This window comes from Crocodylus siamensis, chromosome 4 (assembly GCF_052110815.1).
Source record: "Crocodylus siamensis isolate JL-2025a chromosome 4, ASM5211081v1, whole genome shotgun sequence".
Lineage (NCBI taxonomy): Eukaryota > Metazoa > Chordata > Crocodylia > Crocodylidae > Crocodylus > Crocodylus siamensis.
Window position 1 is genome coordinate 67,341,035 of NC_143398.1, and position 24,324 is coordinate 67,365,358.

Sequence of the window (24,324 nt, forward strand, 5' to 3'; positions counted from 1 at the left end):
GACTATGATATTCCTCTGGGGATAGGCAAGAGTTCAGACACTACCTTGAAGTACTGTTTCATTGGGGAGTCTCAGGATTTCTAATATTTCACAATCTTTATTTCTTTAGAGAAGCTGGAGTCTTGAAACCCCTTTCTGGGCTGCATGTCTCCTTGTTTGTGTAACAAAGTACTGTTGTAATCTGTGCTGATAGAATATGTTTAGAAAGATAAAATAATTTTGTGAAATGTGAGCTGCAGATGCTCTTTTCTTTGTCTCGCAACAGCAGTAGAAGCTATTTTAATTCAGGCAGGAAGTGCCTATCAGCATATCTAAATAAAATTTATCTCTGCCAAAAATCAACCTCCTTCTTGCAGTTTGTCCTCCCACCCTTTCTCTGCAAAAATAAATAAATAAATAGACTCAAAATAAACTTTACATCTTTTTGATAATAGAGATAAATTTATATGGAAGAAGAATCTTAGAATCTTATGTATGCTTAATTCCATTTTTGTTTTATACTGTTATGTGGTGTGCTAAGAGTCTTGGATAAATACCCCTTTTTATTTTTATTCAAATCTGAAAAGAATACTTGAACAACTTAACGAGACTCATGAAGAACCATTATTTGGTGTCATCATCTAATTTGTAACACATTGATTCTTCAGTCATACTTTTCCATGACTTTATTTCTTAATACAAATAATATAAAACTTCCTCTCAAATAAGAAAGGCAATATAAACAATATTAAGTATTTCCTAAATATCACATTTACCAGTTTCCTACAAGTATTTTCCCCTCAGTTTGTCTATTCAGAAAACAGTATGGCATAATGCATGTATTCTAGTGACACATCCTCTTACATACTACAAAATAATCAGGATTTTTTTCTTAAATAGGTTCTAAATGCTAGTGAAAAGATGGCCGTGAACATCTTATTTCAGAAGGATTCACTGGTTCGACAAAGCCAGGTAGGACAACAATTTTAAGAGAGAGATATAGGAATAGGTAAATTTTGGATGTTTGGTACACTTTTTGAGCCATGCAATTTCTCTGAGGTATTTTAACTCCTAATGTAAAAGATTTCTCGATAACTAACTGAATTTGTTTCTATAATCTCAGTAGGATCTTACACGTATTGTGTGTGAATGGCCTGCTGTAGATCAGATGTATTGAGATTGAGATGTATATTATGCTTCTCATTCTTTACATATTGAGCTTCTTTAACTGTTAAGCCATATTGCTCTAACTGCAGCCACTAACAGATGTGAGCGCAGGCAGTTCTGCTGGGTATTTTGGAAATAAGAGCAGAGTGATATGCAGATAAATTCATTTCACATTCATTAGTATACATGAACAGACCAGAATACTGTAAAGCAGGGGGGTGGTATTGTAACATTTGCAGCAGTGTTGTTTGTTAAAAAATAACCACCTTCATTTTTTTCCAGCTGGTGGTAGATTGGTTAGAGAGCATTGCCAAAGATGAAATTGGAGATTTTTCTGACAAGATTGAGTTTTATGCAAAATCTGTGTATTGGTGAGTCATAGAACCCTTGTGGCTTTTCTTTTCTTGTATTCTTCTTCATTAAGTCTTAGCAATTTGAGAAGGTAAGGTTTGGGTTTTGATCCTAATGGTTGATGCAGGGATTTTCAAGAAGAATGAGTGTGTTTCTCAGGGGTTACATGAGTGTTGAAGTGAATGGTTTAAGATTAACCTGGGAGTAAATTAATATTTTGTGTGTGTGTATATATTGCAGTGTCCCTAAAGGAAAAGAATTAATTTGTCCATAGTTGTTAGGCTGCTGACATCACTGTAGTTATCCTTTATAGACCTGTCTTCACTGTTGCTATATTCCTCTTCATTTGCTTATTTATAGGATTTTGAAAATACAAACTAGAATATTACTATTTTTCTCCAGCAAAGTGCAATCTGTGTTGTTCGTACAGTGCCCAGCACAATGGGACCGTAATCTCTGTTTTGAGCTTTTTGGGTATAATGCAATGGAAATAAAAAGTGATATTAGATGGCCACCTGTTAGCCAGGTTGTATTATTATTTAAGCTGGATAAAATGGATCATACTAGTATGTATTTTTTTACAGTGATCACTTTTTTCACCTTACTATACTACTGTGTTGTTAACCTTTTCACAACAGTAGTTATTGTTTTACGTACAATTAGCAATGGGTTCCAAGATAGAAAATATCAACTACCACATGTATCTCACATCTCTATAATTAATCATATTTTAAAGGCTAATGATGATAAATTCTGAAATATTGAGTTGGTCCTGATCTTAATGTACTGTCCTAGATTAATCTTGGGTGAATTTTAATATTCTCCCATAAATGGTCTGTGATACTTCATCACACTGAAATGATTCCATAATTTGGACAAGTGAATGATTGGCTTATGAGTATGATTTTGAAAGAGAAGTGATCTAGATTAATTGGATCATATACCCTATGGTGTTACACTTTCATGTTTTCAGATTAATTCGGGTTTATATCTGACTGGTTCTCAATGTACCCAGTTTCCAAACTATGCTCATTTTGGCTTATGTACTTTTGGTGTCCTTAATCAAAATATCCATTATTTCATTTTTGATGTGAAAAAGATTGAGTAAATGTGTTTCTAAAAATAACTTATCTTGCTGTCTTCAGGGAGAACACTCTACATATTTTGAAGCAGAGACACCTAAACACACATGTTGGAAGTGGTCGGTCCCTGGTAACTGAATTAGTAAGTATTATTTAAAATGGAGTTTGATTTCAGAGTATCACTAAATTGTATATGTGATTAACTAGGGTTTTGTGTTTTTTTTTTTTAAATGACACAACTTCCACAAAAATGAGTGGGTGGGCTGGGGAAAGGGAATGTTGACCTGGTGAAAGAATACAGCTAGTAAACTGTAGAGAGGTTACCTGGAGTTCTCAGATGTCAGGGAGGTTATGTGTCATAAATCCAGTGTCTTTATTTAGTCCATGACTTTTTGTATCCAGTAGATCTATGAAGTGAAGTTCATAGTAGAGATAAAGAAATATTAATGCCAAGGCACTGGGAAGATTGCATCTGTTGTAATATTGTGTATAATTCTGCTTGCTCGTGTTGAATAGGGGAATTCAAACTGGAACAAGTTTTAAAAAAAATTAAAATCACATTTTTTATTTAAATCAGTTTTTTTATTTAATTGTGTTTTGGGTTTTTTTGTTAAGATGCTTTTTAAAAAAACACCTATATAAAGATGATTTTAATTTAAATATGTTAAAGCTCAAAGATATCATCGTGGAATAGGGATTATAACTGCTAATCATGTACTATTGGAAATGATATATTCATGTAACCACTCTACCCTATAGGACTCAGTGCTCAGACTAGAAGATCTCATTAAACGTCTCTGTGATGCTGTGTTTCAGTTCTCAGACTGGATTTGTCTCCAGAGATAACATTCCTGTTAACAAAAGTATATGGAGATGAGAGATAACAGACCTGATTACCAGGGATCCTGGTTTTCTTTGATTTAAAAAATTGCAAATTCTCTGATTTAAAAACCGCAAATTCGTGATTAAAATTAAAGCCCCCCCCACCCCACCCTACCAGTGCTGCTGGTGCCCCTCACTCCCCCCCCACCAGCCTCCTCAGCCCTCCTGATGCCCCTTAACCCCCTCTCTCCCCCACAACAGCCCCCCAGCCCCACACAGAGGCACAGACACACACTCACAGATACTGACACCCACCCCAGCAGCAGGTGTGTGTTGGGGGCAGGGCAGGGGAAAGGGAAGGTGTTGGGGGAGCCAAATCAGGAAGTAAGGGTTTGCACATGGTGGCCACCACCCCAACTCTACTGCTACACCCCATGCTACATGGCCACATGGCTTTGTGGGCAAGCAGCGTGGGGCGTGGCAGTGGCAGCAACAGCGTGTGGGCAACACACATGTTGCCTGGCTGGCAGACTGCTGGGGGGAGGCTCAGGCTCACATGTGGCAGCCACCACTGCACTGCTACTTCTGTGCCGCAACTGGCCGCACAGCTCCACAGCGGTGCAGGGTGGTGGCTGCATGCTGGCTGGGGGGGGGCTTGCACACAGGGGACTGCCACCACTTCAGCTTGCCTATGGAGCCATGCTAGTGCAGAGGCATCCGCCAGGTGCGAGGCCCCCCGCCTCCCACCCCACCCCCGGTCCTCCGGGCACGAGGGGCAGCAGCAGTGGTGCGGTGGCAGCCGCCACATGCAAGCTACCCCTTCTCTCCCCACTGGCCGGGTGGTGTGTGTAGCCCACATGTGGCAGCCACCACTGTCACACCCCATGCCGCCTGCCTGAAAAGCCATGCAGTCGGCTACAGGAAGGCAGCACGGGGCATAGTGATGCAGTGGCAGCCACAGTGTGCGAACCCCCCTGGCCAGCCAGTGTGTGCGCAGCCCACAGAGGGGCACCCCTCCCTCACCCCCAGACTGAGATGGAGGGTAGGGAAGTGCTGTTGTGTTCTGCCTGGAGCCAGTGGCACCCAGCATGCCCCCTCAGCCCCCAGCTACCTTCCCCCACCCCCAGCCCTGCCCCACTTACCTCTGGGCTCCAGGGGTGAAGGGTGAGCCTGAGCTGAGCCTTGGATGACTCAGAGGCTCAGGCCGTGCCCTTCCCCCTCTCCTTCCCCCTCCAGGCAAGGTTGGAGGCTTTCTGCCCTTTCTGCAATCAGCTCTTGCAGGCTGGAACTGTAGCAGTCTGCAAGAGCTCTTTGCAAAAGCTATGAATCTACAGATTTCTCTGCTAAAAGGGAAAATCCACATTTTCTCCACGGTAAAAAGGAAGGCATCTGTGGTTTTCTCTGTTTTTCCATGGGAAATGGAAAACCCAGATCCCTGCTGATTACCCACCCATCAGCCCTCTTGTCTCTGAAAGTTTGTGTACACAGAGTCAAGCCCTTGCCTCTCTCTAAAAGTGTGAGGTTTCAAGAAGTTAAATGAATAAAGGACATCAAACAGCAAGAATGCACTTTTTGTAGAAACCAATGGTTAAATCAAGGCTTTCTGCCCAGACATGTTAATTGTGATTTGAATCATGATTTTAATCTATTCGATTTAAATCAAATCCACCCTGATGTGGCGTTGTTCTGTTCTTGGTGTCTGGGCAGCTTATGAATGTTTGTCCCCAAGTTTGCCTTTTAAAGGTGTTTAGTAGATTTCCCTTGAGCATGAGGATAGTGAGATCAGAGTGGGAGTGTTTGTTTTGTGAGAATTGTACTCCTAATGGGGTGGAGGCGGGGTGGGTCTCTGTCCTTCCTGTTTTTTCTATGAGAGTTCATAGAACACATTCTACTGTGTAGTTGCTTTGTTGTTTTACCCACATAGTTGTTGTGCACTTGGTACATTGGATCAGCTTTATTGCATTTTGAAAAAAGCATGGGTAGGAACCATGGATATTGATGGTTTTGTTATGGGGCTGCGGGGGCGTGTTGATAGTAGTGGTAGTGGAGATTGTGCTGACAGGTTAGACAACGTTCTTTGGGTAGATGATTATACATCTTTTATTAGACCAACTCAGATAGTTAGAAAAATTCTTCTTTGCGACCTTTTGGGTACAATTACCCTTGGTCAGGCAGAGTAAGCGTCACAAGTTAAGCATTTCTTGGCAAGGCAAGGCTGTGTTCCACTTGATGTCTGTTAGGCAGTGGAGAGTTTGCTTCTGCTGATGAGTTGAGCAAGGTTAGGGAGCTGTTTGAAAGCCAAGAGCAGAAGGGCTAGGAATATTTCTCTCATTTCTGATCTTTGTTGAGCATAGGCTGTAGTGTGCTGAGTTTTCTGATCACTTTCAGACTACATACTTGGTCCAGTAAAAGATATTGCCTGAGGAAATGCTTACCTCTTGCATAATTTCTGGACCATCACAGCCTGAAATTGCTGTTATACCACCATAGAATGATTTGAGAAATATCGGTCCTGTTTTGGCAAACTGGAAAGAGCTAGGCATATTTAGCCTAGCAAGGAGTGGATATTTATTATTTAAATGTGTAAATACACCAGGGACCAAGGGTTTAAACTAAAGGACAACTTTGGCACAAGACCAAATAGGTATCAACTAGCTATGAATTAAGTTACTGGAAATTAAAACAAAGGTTCTAACAGTTGGAGAAAATGAGGTTCTGGAACAGCCTTCTCATAGGAGTAGTGAAAGTAAGAAACCGAACGATTTTTTGAGATGTAACTTGATCAATTTTTCAGGGGGATTTTAAGACCTGGATTGGTTCGATAACAGAAGACTCAGCTTGATGATCCATGAGTCCCTTCTAATCCTATGTTATTTAGATGCATGGATTTTCTTTCCCTTTCAACCTTCTCCCTTTTTGTAGAAATACTTTCCAGCACTTTTTTTTTTAATTCCCCAAAATATTAGAGATGCCCAAATAAACGCCCTTAAACAAGCACTCACACTACTGATTTGTGAGTTTAGGAACAGTGATATACTTTCTTAATTGAAGGAAATCATGGTTGGAGGGGCTACTCAAGAAAAGACTGTGATTAAGTGTGTCATTAGCTGTTTTGTAGAAGGGAGTATAAGATGCTAATAACTGTGCAAAAGACATGTAACTTAAATGCATTATTCACAAGAAAGAGAGAAGTCTGTGCAATGCAAACAAACTTCTGTGAATTCCTAGAAAAGAAGGGACAGATGTTTTGATGGTTAGAAATGTAAGTGATAAGGAAGGCTGAGAGACGGGGGAATAATATAGGTGAAAAGAGCCTGAGGATAAAGGAGTTATGGGTATAGAGGTTGAAATTAGTAAGCAGGTGAGTAAGCAGCCTTGGGCTGCTGACAGGTGAGTAGGAGAGAAAATGTTTGAGGAAGAGGGAAGAGAGAATAGCATGCCAAGTTTTATGCAGCTTGTCAGACTGTTGCCTGAACAGGGAAAAGTGATTATGGACTGGTTTACTGTCACTTATAATCTTTATGCGTTGACAGAGACAAATATCTGCAGTGTGTAGAACAAAGGTTTCACTGATTATTGTTTTCCCTTGCAGGATCCAGATGCTCCCATAAGACAGAAAATGCCACTTGATGACTTGGATCGGGAAGATGATGCAAGGTTACTCAAGTACCTTTTCACTCTTATCAGAGCAGGAATGACAGATGAGGTAAGAGGCACTTGTAGTGTGCATGGTTTAGAGTTTGTATCAACATTTTACAAACTAAGGGCACTCTTACATGTGCTTGGCAGGGAGGAGGGGTGGTGCTTTAATTAGAGTGGCTCAGAGAGCCGCTCTAATTTAAGTGCCATTGTGTTACCTGTGATCAGCATCTTTGCATTTAAAAATGGTAGCGGGAGAACTTGAACTAAAGCTCATTCAGTGCCTCCATTTTTAAACACAGGGATGCTGATATATAAGATGCAGGAGGCTGCTGGAGCCTGGTGATCACGTATAGGTGCCCTGATTTTGTTGAAACTAATGCAGAGCTCTGTGCCTGCATATCCATACAGTTTAAACTTGGCTTATAGCAGTTCAGCTTTTACATAACTATAGTTGTCAGCTAAACTGCTATAAGCCAGGCTTAAAATTATACAAATTTTCTGCATCTAGAGGTTTACACAGGTTTAATTAAGACTTTAGCTATACTGATGTAACTTTATGAGTTGAGGATGGTTATAGTAAATAAGCTGAACTTCAGGTTTTGATGCTGTTAAGCTAACATGCTAATTATCGGACTTGTTACTGTGGTAGTTTTGGGCTGATGGTGGAATGCTGCATAATGCATGAATGGAACTTACAGGTTGGATATCTTGTGAGTACTACATTGTCATGTGCTTGTCTGTTATCATATGTTAGAACAACGCAAACTTGGAATATAAAATCAGTTCTTCTCAGATTTCTAAAAGTACCTTCATTACAAATGCACTTTTTCCTCCATTGATATATTACTATTATGATTGTTGTTTAGATATTAACAATTAATACTTTCTTACATTTAACTCTAATTTCAAACTAGGGAAACAGCACCTGATCATCTGACAGTAAAACTTAAGGTTTCACCCTGTTAGGATGATGTGTAAAGCTTATTAATTGCTTTCAATTATTGTATTGTACTCCACTTATTGTATTCTACTTTTGTTTTTTGTGGGGTGGGAGTGGTGTTCTGTTTCCTTTGAATTTACAGCTTGACAGGGACTTCAGAAGTAAAATCTCTCTGAAAGTACCTGTGGATAGGCATGACTAGAAAATTAAGAATCTTTGTTTTCACCAGCAGATTGGTTTTCTTTTCCATTAATCCTGTAGCTAAATATAGTTCTGGTTCTTTTGCTAACTTACAGTATTTGTGGTATAAATTCACTGCCTACAGATCTGAAAGGAAGTATAACATTGTTGAGGTGAGGTAGGCATAGTGCATGCATGTGCTGCCAGTGCCTTTAACCCAGCAGTATTCTTGCAGGATCAGTCCTCTGTCTCTGGAGAAAAGGTTCCTAGTTGCAGCATCAACTACATGCTCATTTTCTAAGTCCCTTCTTCAAAAAGTCAATTTATTGAAGATTTTCCTATTTGAAAAGAGTCAAGTTTGATTTTTAAAAAATTACAACCACAATTTAAGTCTGCCCTACTATTTTGGTTGTTCTCTGTCAGTCATGAAATTACTTAGTTATTTTACTAACGTCATTACATATTAATCTTTCTTGAGCACTGCCTGTTTACTTCACAGAGATCTGCTTACTGCTAATAAGCCTATTTTTCTCCCTAACACTTTAATTCTTGCTGTTTCATATTGCTAGACAAGACACTAAAACCAGCCTGGGAGAAATATAGTTCTTAAATAACACAAACTGTGCCAGTGAATAGCCTGATGCATTTTGTCAGCACAAAATGGGATTTTTAAAGGCACCTGTGGACTTCTGGCATTCATCCGCAAGTCTTAGGTGTATGCAACAAGGGGTATGATTTCACAAACTATAAAAGATTTAACCTAAAACAAATTATAATTAAAAGATGTACAATAACAGATTAAGCTGGGAAAGGTGTCTTTGTAAAATGAGAAGTAACATTTTTGCATTTTCTGACTTAAAAATATTTAAAATATTCATTGGGAAATAAAACAACAGTTTTTTATATCAGTCCATCTACCAAGAGTTGGACTAAATGAAAAAAATCGTCATCCTATATCTTTGCAAAACTCTAATCTTGTTAAAAATTAGTAATACTTTTATTTATTGTGTAAATATTTTTCATTTCTCAAAAACTTAGTCTGAGTTTAGAGTTTTTGAAACATAAGCATAAGTTAGCAAATAAGAATGTTTTTGTGCAACCAGCAGGCTCTAGTACTACTTAGATACAAGCATTTTCACCATCTGGAAGACTTGCTGAGAGAGTCTGTTGTTTTTCAGGCACAACGCCTGTGCAAACGATGTGGTCAGGCCTGGAGAGCTGCAACGCTTGAAGGATGGAAATTGCATCATGATCCCAACATAAAAGGAGGTATGCACATCAGGTGAACATGAACATAAACATAAAACATTAGGTTGGTCTCAAGGAGGCACAAGCCTTTCTTTGCCAACTTAAAGTGCCTTTGTTTCTTAAAAAAAAATGCTCGAGTGCTATGTGTATTGAGGGAGAGTCTTCTGTATCTTTGTAGCTGATACTTTCTCTTCCCACTTAGGGGAGTAGGAAATGCAGAAAAAGATGATACCTTCAGCCACATGGGTGAAATGGATTTCCCCTTTCCCCTTTTCTTTGTATACACCCTGTGTATAGTCACTAAGCCCCTTTTTACCTTGTTCAGAACATTTCAAAACGAATCCCTCTGTATCTGGGTCTCTTTTATTCCGTTGTTTCTCATCTGTGTCCCACCAGCGTCTTACCCCTCTGTACATTGCCTCTTGTCTAGTCCAGTCTCTCCCTTTCTATGCCTGAATTCCAAAATGAGAGAACACAGCTCCCTTTAACTACTCACCCTCCTGCCCTGCTGCATCTTTGAGTCAATATCCCATACTCTGTGCCCTTGCCTTTGGCTACATCTCAATAAGGTTAACAAAATAAATATGGAGCTTCTAGTCAATGTAGAGACTGAGAGCCAAAAAAAAAGTTAAATCTTTTCAATGATTGGCTAACCTGTGGCTAAACTTTCAAATGCTATCATTTTAAAACAGAAATATACCAAATTTCCCAGGAAATTACTTTTGGAGCCCGATGTCTCCTTCAGCTTCAGAAGGATCAGATGTTTTTGGGGAAGCCCCAGCAGAGTTGAAATTGAGCTCATAATAGCAGCAATATGCAACTTCGGTTAGTAATTAATACCATTTTAAATACCAACTGCCTTTAAATTATTTTCTTTGTAGGAACAGAGCTGGAACCAGTGGAAGGGAATCCATACAGATGCATTTGGAAAATAAGTTGTTGGCGAATGGCAGAAGATGTAAGATGGTATTGAATTGTTTGATACTGTAAATGGAAAACTTCTTTACTTTAATTGAACTGATATTTCTATCAGCTTCTGTATAGTTAAGTCTCTGCTTTGTGCACTTGCTTCTCATAGAGATTTGTTTTCAGTATTACTAAAAGGGTTCCTTGAGCATATTTATGTGGCCTAATGAATATCTGGAACTGAAACCAGTTATTGCAGCAAATGGATTAAGGAGAGTAAACATGCAGATATGAGTAGGATAAAATAACAGGAACTGTCCTTCAGTCTGGTTTGTATAAGCTCATGCAATGAGTTCAGGAAAAATCACATTTTCCCACCTCATTGTAGTATCTCTTGGCTGGGTATATTGTTGGCTATGTGCCTTTTGTTGAAATGATCCAATTGGCAGCTGGCAGAAAATGGTTCTACAGTAAGTGGATTCTTGATCCATTCATCATGGAGGTTCATCTGTCACTACAGTTCAGTTATTGTGGAAACTATTAAATAAGTTGTTTGTGGAATAGTACCTACTAAAATGTCAATTGATTCTGACATCAAATGAAAAAAATTCTCAAGCTTCCTAAATTTCTGGGGGTTTTTTTGTTTTTTTTGTTTTTATTGTTTACTGTAGGATCAGTTTAATAGATATGAGAGAGCAATCTATGCAGCACTCAGTGGGAACCTCAAACAGGTATGTGGTGCTTCATATAAGTAATATTTATTGGAAATACATTGTTTTTTCTCATCGCTGACTGGCAGCTGTTTAAAATCGAATAATTCCATGTATAATATCTTCCATTTCTAAAAGCTTAGTAACCAAAAAAGAAACACTAAACCTACCATTGTGGTGGACATCTTTATCATATTTGATTAATCAGTTAAGAAAAATACGTGTATAAATCTGGCCAGTAAAACCAATTCTACTTTTGCCATTTTGGTTAGCCTGTATTTCAGAATTCTTTGACGGTATTAAACTACTTTCTCTCTAATCATGAATGTTTCAGATTGGGGAGGGGAGAGCCCTACTAGGTTATCTAGTCCAGTGTTTCTCAACCAGTGGAACGCATCCCACTGGTGGGATGCGAAGGTTGAGTAGATGGGAGTTCAACTCATTGCCTGATTGGAAAAAATCAAAGTTGTTTGCACTTCAAATAGATGAATCAACAGCTATCTTGAACAGTGAAATGTTGTGGGGGTTTTGTTTTTATCATGGTGGGACCAGGGTTTTTTAACAAAATGGTTGGTGGGACATGAGGTTCAAAAAGTTGAGAACCGCTGAGCTAATCCATCTCTGCTTGACACACAAAATACTGTCATTGGTTTGTCTAGTCTAATCTTAAATTTCAAATAACTAGGTTCTCACAACCTCAAGAGACTTCAGCAACCTCACCTTACTTTTGTAAGGTATTCATGATATTGAGCCAGACTTTACCTTTTTTCAGTTTTTCGTATGACTACTTTAACATCTTAAATTAATCTCTTTTCTTGGGGACAGTTCAGATGTGTTTGATTTCTTCTGCACCTTTATCTTGCAGTTTGAGCAAGCTCTGCCTACTTTTTCTTTATGTAGTCATTCAAACCTCAGTGGCAGAATAGGTAGGTGGAGGCATCTAGATATAGGAGTAGGCTTTTCTAAGTACTGCATTAACTAGTAACTAAAGGACATGAGCATTGCTGTAGATTTCTCCATGTGAACCTCTGATGTGTAGCAGTAAGAAAAATAAAATGAAGTGGTGCTGGGATGCACAAGGAAAGGAACAGACTATTAGTGTGTCATTGTATGATTTGGTAGTATGCTTCTACTTTGGATATAATGTTTGGTTCTGGTTGTTGCATCATGAAAAACTATCATAGGAGGGGGATTCAGAAAATGCCAGGAGGAATGATTGAAGGTATAGAAGATTCCATAATGAAACCTAAAGTTAACCTTTTGAACTCCTTGCCACACACATTCAGTGATGCCAGGAACTTGCCAGGATTCAGAGAAGAGTTGGACAAAAGGCCTGGGAATTTCAAGGGAGTTTTAAGTGCACTACAATACAAATCTCACTGATTTTTTTTTCAGTCTCACATGGTGGCCTTGCTCCTTTGGGAATCTTATTTTAGTGGAGCAAGAATTTCTAGAGCTACAATATCAAGGTAAACAAAGAAAAGCTAAAGTATATAAACTATAAGCTTAAGGTATGCTTCAGCACATCATAATAATTAAAAAAACTTTCTAACTAGCAAGGTTATACTACTGCAGGTTTTCTTGCACCTTTCACTGAAGCCTCAGACTGCTGTTTAAAACAGGGCACTCAACTAAATAGACCATACATCTGATCTCAAATGGCCATTTGTATGATAGTAGTGTTAGAGTTATATTGTGTAGCCATGCTAGTCTAGGAATTATGCAAATGACAAGGATTTCTTAGGGTGATATCTTTTACTGCAGAGATGCCAAACTGATTTGGCCCCATAGGCTGAATGCATTATACATGATTGGTCCATGGGCCCTGATCAGTGGCATAGGGCTAATCCCACGGGCCAGATCTTGTCTCTGGACCCCTGCCCATGACGGATCCAGTGCATGAAGTGCTTGCTGTCACTGCCTGGAAAAGGTCTGGCATCCTGGGCACTTGGCTGCCCCTGTTGGACAAGCTGTAGTGCTGGACTTCGTCCTGTGGTGCTGGGGCTCCAGCGCTGCTGTTCTTGCCTGGATGATTGACTGCAGCCACAGGAATAAGCCATGATGCCACTGATTTCACCTGGGTAATTGGCTGCAACCATGAAAACAAGCTGAAATGCCAGGTGTCTTCTTGCAGTGCTGGGGCTCCAGTGGCATGACTTTTACTGGGTTGGCTGCCAAGCACCTGGGTGAGAGCAGGAGTGCTGGAGCCTCAGTAGCACCATGGGAAGAAGACTGGCATTGCGGGTGCTTGGCTGCCACTGAGAACAAGCTGTGGTACTGCTGGGGCTCCAGCACTGCAGGTCTCAACCAGGCACGTGCCTGCTGCTGCGAGAAGGTCCCCTATCAAGGCTGCAGGCAGATGTCTGACACCTGTTTTACTGGATCAGCTGCATAGTTGGGATAGAGTGAGCCAAGTTTTTGAAGGCAAGACTTTCTTTTTTATCAGGAGATCTGAAGAAGAATGTCTTGCCTTTGAAAGCTTGGCTCACTCTATCCCAACTATGCAGTTGGTCCAATAAAAGTTATCATCCTAAGAAATTCTTGTGCCTCTCATATTTGTATGATCACATTCTGGTATTTTTTCAGATTTGTTAATGTTGTTGGTCTTTTTCTTGTCTTTGTTTGTCTGTTTGAAACATAAAGCTGCTTCCAGTTTGTGACACCTGGGAAGATACAGTCTGGGCATATTTCAGGGTTATGGTGGACACTCTTGTAGAACAGGAAATCCGTACATCAGTAATGAGCACAGAAGAGATGGAAGAACTCCCCAGAGAGTATTTAGAGACAAAGTAGGTTTTCAGTAGCATTGTATATTTTAACCTCAATAAAAGTCCTCTGTGACCTAGAATTATTATTCAGACTAACTGTTGCTTTTCTTGCATTTTTCCTTGTTGAAGCTGGACATTAGAAAAGGTTTTTGAAGAACTTCAGGCTGCAGACAAAACGGTAAATATGTATTGTGCCTTTTTATTGATATTGTTTGTTTGGGCAACTACTTTTAATCTGGTTGTTAAGAGAATGATCCTACAAATAATACGCTGAGACTGAAGAAATCAGAAGTAAAGTTAGACTTTTAAAAAGTCAGTCAGACTTTAATTTCATATTATAGAATTTTAACATAGTTTTCCAGTCTCCAGCAGGTATTTTCTTGAATATAAAGGAATTAAGATAGAAATTTCCTCTTCCTTCACATTTTTAGTACCTTTGACAGTGAAAGGGAAATGAGCAAACTGAAAACCTATCAGATTTAAAAAATGAGGCACACTTGGCTCTGTCCCCATGCCAGAGTGACTGGTTATACTAAAGAAACAGTGAAGCTGATTATGAAGCCCCATCAAATATACAGAATGGGCAAATTATAAAAATAGAACTTTTTCTAATCTTGTTTGCTATAACAGGTAAAATTTTCACCTATGATTAAGTTAAATGTACCATTAAGATGTTTAAGCTTTTATATAACGTGCATAGTATACATCTCGGAGCTATATAAGATTTTATTCACTTTGGGTACCTGCTGTACTATTAATGTGCAGGATGTCAATTTAAACTATATGTATCAGATGCCTTTTTGCTTGCATAGAATTTCCCTATTAATATTTGCTGGACTATACGAGCACTGTGTTTATAGATGGAATTCATCTTAATGGTTTGAAGAAGAACATGCAGATATATGTTATTTAACTAAGTGTATAGTTGCCATCCCTTCTACCTTGTGGAACTCTGACAATGATGAATTTTGTTGAGATATATTTACAGTTGCATCTGTATTCCTGTCTGTGATGGAATGCCTCCTAAATCCCCTTAAGGCGCACACAGTCTTCTTTAAGTGCCCATATCTATTCTATCATCCTCTTAGGTGTGTCTCACTATTTTCTGCAGCCTCATATTTATTCTTGTCTCTGAAAAACACACTTCACAAACACCCTTCATCCTCCAGGCACTGACGCCTTAGCTTATCAACCTGTTCCTTTTTGCTTTTTTTTTTCAGTTCACCAGTTCTCTTCTTATAACATGACTCCATAGTACCAGGCTGTACTTCAGGTGTACTCTCTCAGGGTTTTTTCACAGTATCCTCTTATTCAGATATGCCTGTTTCAGAGAGGGACCTACTTTTTTGCATGTAAAAGGTGATATTTCATCATGCATCAGTTGGGGTTTTTTTACTGAAAATTTGATCTGTTTTTCAGAGAGTTCTAGAGGAGAATCAAGAACACTATCATGTGATTCAGAAATTCATTATTTTGGGAGATGTAGATGGTAAGTGTTTTTTTTTTTTTCCCCCAAGTAATTTTTTTTTTTAAGTTAATTCATTGCAGTACTTAGGATCTTAATGGAAGTTTTCCATAAGTGAACATGTTTTACTATTGCCAGGTATGCATACTCAATCTGAAACTTAAATTGATTTTTTTCTGGCTGATACGAAGCGATCAAGAAAGCGTCAGAATTTTAGCTGTGCTTCTCCGAGTTACACTGGCCCTGCCAGTTCTAGAAGCAAATATTTATAAAATTTTAATTTAGTAAAGAAGGTGTTCAAATCTGAATACTTGTAGGAAAAAGATTAGTTTAATAAAAAATTATATTAAACCAATTTGAACTTGTACATGATACTTTTATATTAGCACTTTTCAGAATGAATACTAGACTTCATGGCAACCGCATAAATTTTTACAAATTGATACACTTTTGATGGTGTGTTCTGGCTCCCACATGTATGTTTTATTAATTGAGCATATATGTTGTTTTGAAATATTTCTTTGCCTCCCTTTTCCTAATGGTAATATAACTGTGTACTTGGTGGCTATAGGTTTGATGGACGAATTTAACAAGTGGCTTTCCAAAGACAGGAGTGTTCTCCCGGGGCACCTCCTTCGGTTCATGACGCATCTCATTCTATTTTTCCACACTTTGGGGCTTCAGACAAAGGTAAGATAATTTTAACTGTATTCTGTCTAGTACAGTGGGGACCTTCACTGAAAATATGTGCTTTATAATCTAAAAGTTCATAGCAGAAGCTATACAGAAATGACGGCGAAATTACAAATAGGCTGCCAAATAGTGATATACCTAAATAGACCAGTTGTCAATGCTATAATCCAAATTCAGCATCAAAATAAAATTGAAAGGACAAACAAACACAGAATAAAATTGAATGTATGCTGCAGTGCTTCTCAGATCCGTGTGTAAGGAGAATCTAACATAGCCTGTTACTGAGAGAGAGACTTTTGCCGGTCTCTCGATTTAAGAATTGATGTCAAGAGCATTTTGGCTAACATAGATATGAGGGAAGACAAGGTCTTATGGATAACCAGATGTTGTAGAATTCAAGCTTTTAAGGATCATAACCAGCACCTGAAATTGCACCTGGTGTTGATTTGCTTTTAAGGTCCTCCAGTTAAGATGTGCAGCTCCATATATGCACCAGCTGAAGCTGTCAGGTGTTCTTCAAGCTTACCCACACTCCCACACACCCATAGCATACCCAACTTGCTTCTCAGAGACAAAGACTGCCTTGAAATGTGTAGCTTCAGCTTCATGACCAATTCCAGATAATGAAAAGCACTATAAACCATTTCTCCTACCTAAAAAATCTGGTGGGTATGAGTTCAATAGAAGCTGATAGTTGCAAACTATTTTGGTAAGATGATTAGAGCTTACCTGATGCAGATCCTATCCTAGCCCTTCCCTCTAGTTTTTTTCCAATATCTACAGTTGACACTTTAATAATTTGTCAGGATTTTCTTCAAAACTTTGTCTATAGATGGATCTCTTTCTCAGCCAGGCACCAAGAAAGTAGTGAAACTGTAGAATCTAAATTTGATTAAAAAAGAGATGGAGGTAAAGGAACATAGAACTAGGTACCAACATACTACATTTAGCAGAAGGGGGTAAGAAGACGATTATGCACAGTTAAGAGGGTGACTACAGCATCCACTACTTATTAGAATCGCATTTGGCAGAGCCCTTTTGATGCTAATAAGCAGTGATTCTGTTGAGCAGTGGCAGAGTGAGGAGCAAAGTAAACATTGATTAATGCATTGATTAGGTTGGTGTGTGTGTGCGTACCCAAGCAGCAGTGCTATTTCTGTCTCAATGTCTTTTCTCCCTATTCCCTTGCGTATTATGGTGGTCATAGAGGTTCCCAATACCAGTGGATTCAAGCTTACCTTTTAGCTTTAAAATTCTGTTGAGAGTTGATTGAGATGCTAAGTTTAACTGCCACTTCCCTTTGTTTTTTCCCAGCTGCTTGTGACTCTTTCAATAAAGTTCCTCTTTTGGAGAGGCTAAAGCCTTTCCACTCTTGCTTACTGTTGGACGCAGTGGCACACTCATGCTTAGTAGTTGCTGACCATTGCATAGCAACCTAGTTGTGCAGAGTATGTGTGCGCAGACCTGATTCTAACAGCTGGTGAGGGTAAAAGCTTGTACATACAAAGTGTGCTTTCAGACTTTGATTCTACTGAGTGAGATTAAGTGTTGGATAATGCCCATGCTGGAATGCTATAGGCATTTGGATTTTGATGCTAACATGCAGCTCGAGTTTCTTAAATTAGATTCTGATAACCAAAATCTGTACCCTGTACCTTGATTACTACACTTTAGGATTTCTGAGGAGGAACAGAGTGAATTTAGTTAAATGGCCATCATTTCTCAGTAGACTTCTCAAAGAGGCGGTCTTGCAAAGTACCATTATGTTGTTTTTCTTAAGGCATCCCCTTTTTCATTCATGTGGTCGGGGAGAATATTAGGTTTCATTTAAAAAAAAAAAAAATTTCCATTCTTCATGATTCTAAAGGAAAGCTCAGACATGACCTGAGTACCCCAAACAGGTCAAAATAGAGGCAAAAAACCCTGTTTTTATCTCATGGCTTTGCAGATCTTATCTCATGACTTGTAATTCTTGGGATTTGCAGTGCTGGAGATGTCAACCTCAGTAGCATTCAAAGCTGTTAATATCTCATAATCAGTTTTATTTAGTCTATCAGCAGAAGAATACCTGTCATAGATAGTAAATATCACTTATCCCAAGTCTGGAACCAGACTGGAGATGTAGAAGATCTATCAAATCCATGTTTTTCTGGGGCTTGTTCCTTTGCCATTTCATTATATTTAAGGTAGATGAAGGATAGTGAGGTTATCATCTGAGCTAATAAGCCTGATGCCCATGAACAAAACCGGTCACCACCTTTTGATAGACAGTTGACACTTTTTGCCTATATAGGGTAGGCAGTAACAGTTCCCCATGGTTATGGTCTTGGAATTTCTTGGAATATCAGGTGGCCATAAGAAGCCACAAAATATAGCCAGTTGCCAGTAGTTAGACACAGATCTCTAAGCACATCTAGTAGTTCAAAGCAATACAAGATTGAAAACTACGTGAGGTGGTATCATTCTCACCACCTGCTCTGCTGCCATGCAAGCAGTTGTGCTTGTACAGAACCAGTGTATTTGATACTATATCATCATTACATTAAACTGGCAATTCCTCATAATAAGGATTGCTCCATTCTTCTAAGCTAAGGTAGTCTCGGTTAATTGCATTCTCTACAGTCTGAAACTGTTCCTGTGAGTAAAATATGACAGGTTATCCAGCTGATGTGGAGAGATGCTCTACTTCAATCATTCTATAACATAGGAATGCAGAAATTCTCTGTAAAATAGCTAGCGATGCTCAGAATATTCTTCAGCCAGTAGCAACTTGACCTTTCTGCATCTTTCTGTCTCATGTAATCAAAAGAACATGGTAACTTAGAGAGAATGCACGAGGAAAAGATATGTATGTTCTTCCATTAGTATTTTGGGGACAGCTAATGGTTATATATTTCTAATAAACCAGAAACTGTAAGCAGTAAAATCCAGAGAATTTTGAAACCTCTTTTCAGCAGAGCAATTGGCTCAAATGCAGTACCAGACAAATGCTTGCTTTGCTTCTAATTTGGGAGCTGCTGCATGGAGAACCAGTTTGGCTTTCTCTACAGCAAGGATGTCAAACGTGTGGCCTGTGGGCCAGATCCAGTCCATAGAGCCATTCCATACCGGCCACCAGACTACGGGTGGGGCTGGTAGGAGTGGCCTACTGCAGAATGGCAATCAGTGGCAAGAAGGATGAGTAATGGCTTACACAGCCTTGGTTGCCCTCTGGCCACTTTGCCACAGCCCTCCCTTTCTGTCCATCAGCCTCTGTAATGTGCCCTGTGTGGGAGCCAGAGCTCAACTGGAGCATGTGTGGCTGGAGCTATGGCATGGGGCACACATGGACAGAAGCCTCCACCATGTGCTCTGGTACAGAGCCGAAGCATGCTCCTGTCCAGGGCCAGAGCTGCTGCCACCACATGTTCCAGTCCAGAGCCAGCCCAGGGCATAAGGCAAGTGACACCCCTGCACTACCTTGTGCTATGTAGACCTATCTTTTGGGTCTGTCAGCCTCAGAAGAGCACATCACAGAAATGCATTTTCTGTTGTAGCTTGCTACAAGGAGTAGATTACTGAAGACATGGTATGCAGTTAGCTTTATATGCGTATAGCTCTTATGTATGTAATCTTCGGTATGCAGTAAGCTATAAAATTGCACAAAGAGAAGTTTAGTTGATTTCATAGCATTATTTTATTCAAAATTAAAATTCTTCTTTCCCATTCAGGAAGAAGTTTCTGTTGAAGTCTTAAAGACTTACATTCAGGTAAGCTTTCAAAAGTATCTTGTCCTGCTTGGCTTATGATTAATGGCTGAGGAAGAAAATAAGCTTTAAAGTTGTAAAAAAAAAAAAAAAAAAAAATGCATGAGCCTTCAGGAAAATATTAATTATAATCTCCTAATAGATATCCAGGTCCTCAGCCACACCTGCCAGACTTTGTAGTAGGAATGCCAAAATAAGAGCGGGGAGTCGGGGAACCTCAGAAATTTGTGTTCCATGTTGTCTGATAGCTGTTATTTGTGTTCAGTTGTATGTATTAAAAATACCCACAGGAAATATAGAATTTGTACAGAAGTATACATTCATTACCTGTGTACATGCTGCTGGGTTTTATTCTTCAGCAAATGATGGCTGAGAAGCACACGGATCTGATAGCCTTCTATGTCAGCCATTTGCCTCAGGAGCTCGCTGTTGCTCAGTATGCTGTATTCTTAGAAGATGTCATGGAAACTGAGCAACGCCATCACTGTCTTGAACTAGCAAAGGAAGCAGGTGAGACCAGCTGAAGCTAGCTAATTAAGTGCTTACCTTCCATTATTTGTCAGCTATGTTATCTTTCAGTGATGTTAATTTGGTACCACCGGTCCCAGCCATACAAATGTGGGACGAATTCCTCCTTGATGGATGTATCCTTTCTCAGTGTCTCTTACATTTAGATTGGTGGTGATGTTTGGAAAAAATTAAGCCTTTCAGAATGATTTCTGGTTTGAGAGGATAACATTGTCTTTGTACTTTTTTCTTGAGGTTGGACTTTTCTTTCTAAACTCAGCACAATATTTGAACATGTAATCACTTCCAAGCCAGACAGAAAGAACTGCTAAGTTAATAGCAGACATACTAAAGGGCCCAAGGCTTTTCCCAATTCTTGTCTTTCCCTAAACTAAAGATTATGTAGGAAAGACTCATGACAGACCCAGATACTACTTCAGGTATTATTTGGTGTAAAGCTTTCTTCTGTGCTGCTTTAATGATCCTTCAAAATATCTACTGTAATGTCAGAGTAATTTACAATCTTTCCTTTCTGTTCTTACCCACAAAATTAAAAAAAAAAAAAGAAAGAAAAGTAAAATGATCTGCTTGACTCCTTCCTTGGGAGACACCTAGTACCATTCTCAAACCAATATCTCCACTGCTGTACTTTCTCAGTTAGTTCAACTCCTACTCATATAACCTGGGTTCCAAAGTTCTTGTTATATATGACAAATCCTGCCTTCTTTTGTTTTTTGCAAGACAAACTATACAAGTAGGAGACAACTTGGCTCTCACATTTGGGGAGAATCTACAAAAGTGCATGGCTCTGGGGTCCCCCTCATCCAACTCCTGTTAAACCAGTTTTTGCCCCTTTAATCCAAGGTTATGAGAATAGTTAATTCTTAAGAAATGTGTCTATGCCTCCCCTTTTGCAGAGACTGAAAAGGATATGTCAAACTTGCTTTTTTTTTAATCCTGCCCCTTCCCAATGTTTTTATTTTTTCTTAAACTCCAGTCCCCTCTTTCTGAAAGGCAACGATAAATTACCCATTCCAGAAACATATGGCTCAGCCTGAAACTCTGAACATAAAAACAAACAATTAAGAATGTTTAGTACCAAAGTAAAAGGACCAATAAACTCCCAATAAAATTCTTCTTGCTGGCAATCTAAATTGATAGTTAAATATTGCTTATATAATTTTGTCTTTAAATGTAGGTTTGGATGTTGCAACCATAACAAAAACAGTTGTTGAAAACATTCGCAAGAAAGATGCTGGCGAGTTCACTCACCATGACCTTGCACTAGATAGTGGCACAACAGAGGTAAATGTCCGCAAAGTCAGTAAAACAAATGTTCTCCCATGTAACAACTGAACACGAGTCTCAGGGCATGCAGTGTCCCCAGTGTTTCTGTTTTTTAACTGAAGTTTAGAGCAGTATTTTCTGAGTGAGTGAATGTGAGATGCATACCTGGGGAACAAGAACAGGGTTTGGGTTTCGATTTCGATTTTTTGCATATTTCTTGAATCTTCGTGGCTGCAGTACGTGTTTGAGTAACAGGAAGGGAAGATAAAATCAGTGGCTCATCTGTGGCAAAAATGTGAAAGAAGGTCTGCTGGGAGGGAGAATGACAGCTGTTATTAAAATAGTTTACCAATTTTCGTGCTAAAACAGCAAGCTTGTTCTGCCTGAATAATTCTATGTATGCATGCACACGCTCGCACATGTGCCCAATTCTAATTCTCAATCAAATGAAGAAATTGAAAACTTGCCTTCTGCTGTGGGTTCTTTGTCAACACCATTGAACTGTTATGCCTCTGATCAGACAATAACAGTGACATAATAAAGGCATATTGTAATTGACTATGGGCATTTCTCAAATTACTATTCAGGAAACAATTGACTGAGTGGAGCTGAAGGAGGAGTCTTGATAACTTGTTTTCTTCAGTGGGTACATCTACACATGCGCTTTAATCCATAGTAGCCTATGTTACTGTGCATTAAAGCGTTACGTAAAAAAGGTGCAATCATGCTAATGCACAGTAAAATAAGCTACTGTGCATTAAGAATCACTTTAAATTTAGCACCTTCAATGTGAGGCACTAAATAAATGTATTTGGCTGCCCTAATGCACAGTACCAAAGGCGCACATGTTTAATGTGCGTTAGGAAAAGCACATTAATGCATGTGTAGATGCAACTACTAACAATTCAAACGAATTCTGCTAGGACTTTTAAGGGAAGATCAGCAGTTTGCCCTGTAGGTGGGGGAAAGAGAGAGATGCTTGGAATGGATTTGAATAGATCTGGGCTACTGGACAGTTCCTCTTTTTTTAGACAGTTGATACAAAAATTGTGTTTAAAGTAAACTACCATAAGTATCTCATAATGTTGCCTGAAGACTTCTAGGAAGAACACTGTTTATATACATATTTTTGACTTAGTAGATTCAACACTGGCTGATCCTTGAAGAAATCCTGTTTATGTCTAATAAGTATATTGGCTTCTTATAGGAGGATCGCTTGAAGATAGATGTAATTGACTGGCTGGTGTTTGATCCTGCACAGAGGGCTGAAGCACTTAAGCAAAGCAATGCTATAATGCGGAAGTTCTTGGGTAAGATAATATTATAGATTTTGTTGATTTTAGTAGATTTAAACATACTATTCATAGTCTTGTAAGTGCAATAATGGTTATCTAAGAGCATTGGACTTTGGATACATCCCTACCTATCTTATTAAGGAACAGAAACAAGGTGGTGAAATTATAGAGGATTTGCAGTCTTGAAATTATAGAGAATTTGCATCATGCTTAATTGACAGCATTAACAAATTTTGTAAAATAAAAGTGCTGACACTAAGACTCTGTTCTCACAGCATCCAAAAAACACGAAGCAGCAAAAGACGTGTTTGTGAAGATTCCGCATGACTCCATAGCAGAAATATATAATCAGTGGGAGGAACAAGGAATGGATAGTCCTCTTCCACCTGAAGATGATAATGCTATAAGAGAACATTTATGTATTAGAGCATACCTGGTAAGACTCAAATGCACTGAATGATGAGTACTTGACTTTGCCAAAGGAGTAAACATGTTCCTATGATTCCAAAGAAGTTGCATGTATTTGAGCAACATTGTGTTGGGTGCACTTTTGGGGGGGATTTTAAAGGAGGGGGTAGGTGTCAGAGATGACCCACAGGCTGGACCTCACCCATGGAGCCCTATTACCTGGCTCATGATACTGCCTGGCGGCCCCCTAGCACTCATCTAGATTGCAGACCAGCCCTGTGCTGCTCGTCCAGCCCTCTGTGCCTGATGAGTTTGACCTCCGTTTTAAAGGATTGAGAAGCTTGTAATGTAGTATATACCAAATGTTGATTCTGTACATTTAGAGAAGCAAGTGATGTTAATTTTTCTGTTTGATGACTTCATGAAAAAAAAACTTTTTAAGTAGCTTTTAATGAGAACAAGACTGAAAAGATATAACAGAGTGATCCATGGATCAATTCAAAATGTCCGAGTAGTAATCTTTAATGGCAAACTCTTCTTTTTTGCAATGCAAATTAGGAAGCCCATGAAACCTTCAATGAATGGTTTAAACATATGAACTCAGCTCCACAGAAACCTACACTGCTGCCACAAGCAAGCTTCACTGAGAAAGTAGCTCATGAACATAAAGAGAAAAAATATGAGGTATGTAGATCTTGTTTATTAAGATCTACTAAAATACAGTTCTTCTGTTGATAAAATACGTTGTAATAAATTATCAGACATGAGTGTTGCATGTTCCTGTTTAAAGGAACGGTTCTGGTTTGACTAGAATACAGTAGAAATCGACTAATTGGCATGACTGATTTGACTCACTGTGAACTCTAACAGTGAATGAAAAATTCCAAAAAGCATAAGACTGCTTTCTTTATAAGGTTTGTGTTTTCTATTTGTATTCTGTTGCAACTTTACTTGCAGGACTTCATAGCATAATAGTAGATTACTAAAACTGATTAATTTTTTTTTTTTTTAATGTAAAACTTCATTGCAACGTTTTGCCATTAACTCTTCCATGGAGAATAAAGGGCAGTACTGTTTTGTGGAAGGACCTACTACATTTATCACACCCTTCCCATAAGATTGTTGCTG

At 38.9% G+C, this 24,324-nt stretch overlaps 1 protein-coding gene across 1 annotated transcript in view; it reads left to right on the forward strand.

Annotated features, from left to right (window-relative positions):
* Nucleotides 1–24,324, forward strand: part of NUP107 (nucleoporin 107) — a 39,430-nt gene that overhangs the window by 11,995 nt on the left and 3,111 nt on the right. Inside the window, exons 9-25 of the mRNA XM_090042499.1 lie at nt 880–951; nt 1,429–1,517; nt 2,643–2,721; nt 6,994–7,107; nt 9,342–9,432; nt 10,293–10,369; nt 10,989–11,048; nt 13,671–13,816; nt 13,925–13,973; nt 15,215–15,284; nt 15,832–15,950; nt 19,664–19,702; nt 20,059–20,209; nt 21,405–21,511; nt 22,701–22,803; nt 23,064–23,224; nt 23,755–23,880. Coding sequence (XP_089898625.1) covers nt 880–951; nt 1,429–1,517; nt 2,643–2,721; nt 6,994–7,107; nt 9,342–9,432; nt 10,293–10,369; nt 10,989–11,048; nt 13,671–13,816; nt 13,925–13,973; nt 15,215–15,284; nt 15,832–15,950; nt 19,664–19,702; nt 20,059–20,209; nt 21,405–21,511; nt 22,701–22,803; nt 23,064–23,224; nt 23,755–23,880 — 1,653 coding nt within the window. The remainder of the gene's footprint in view (nt 1–879; nt 952–1,428; nt 1,518–2,642; nt 2,722–6,993; nt 7,108–9,341; nt 9,433–10,292; nt 10,370–10,988; nt 11,049–13,670; nt 13,817–13,924; nt 13,974–15,214; nt 15,285–15,831; nt 15,951–19,663; nt 19,703–20,058; nt 20,210–21,404; nt 21,512–22,700; nt 22,804–23,063; nt 23,225–23,754; nt 23,881–24,324) is intronic.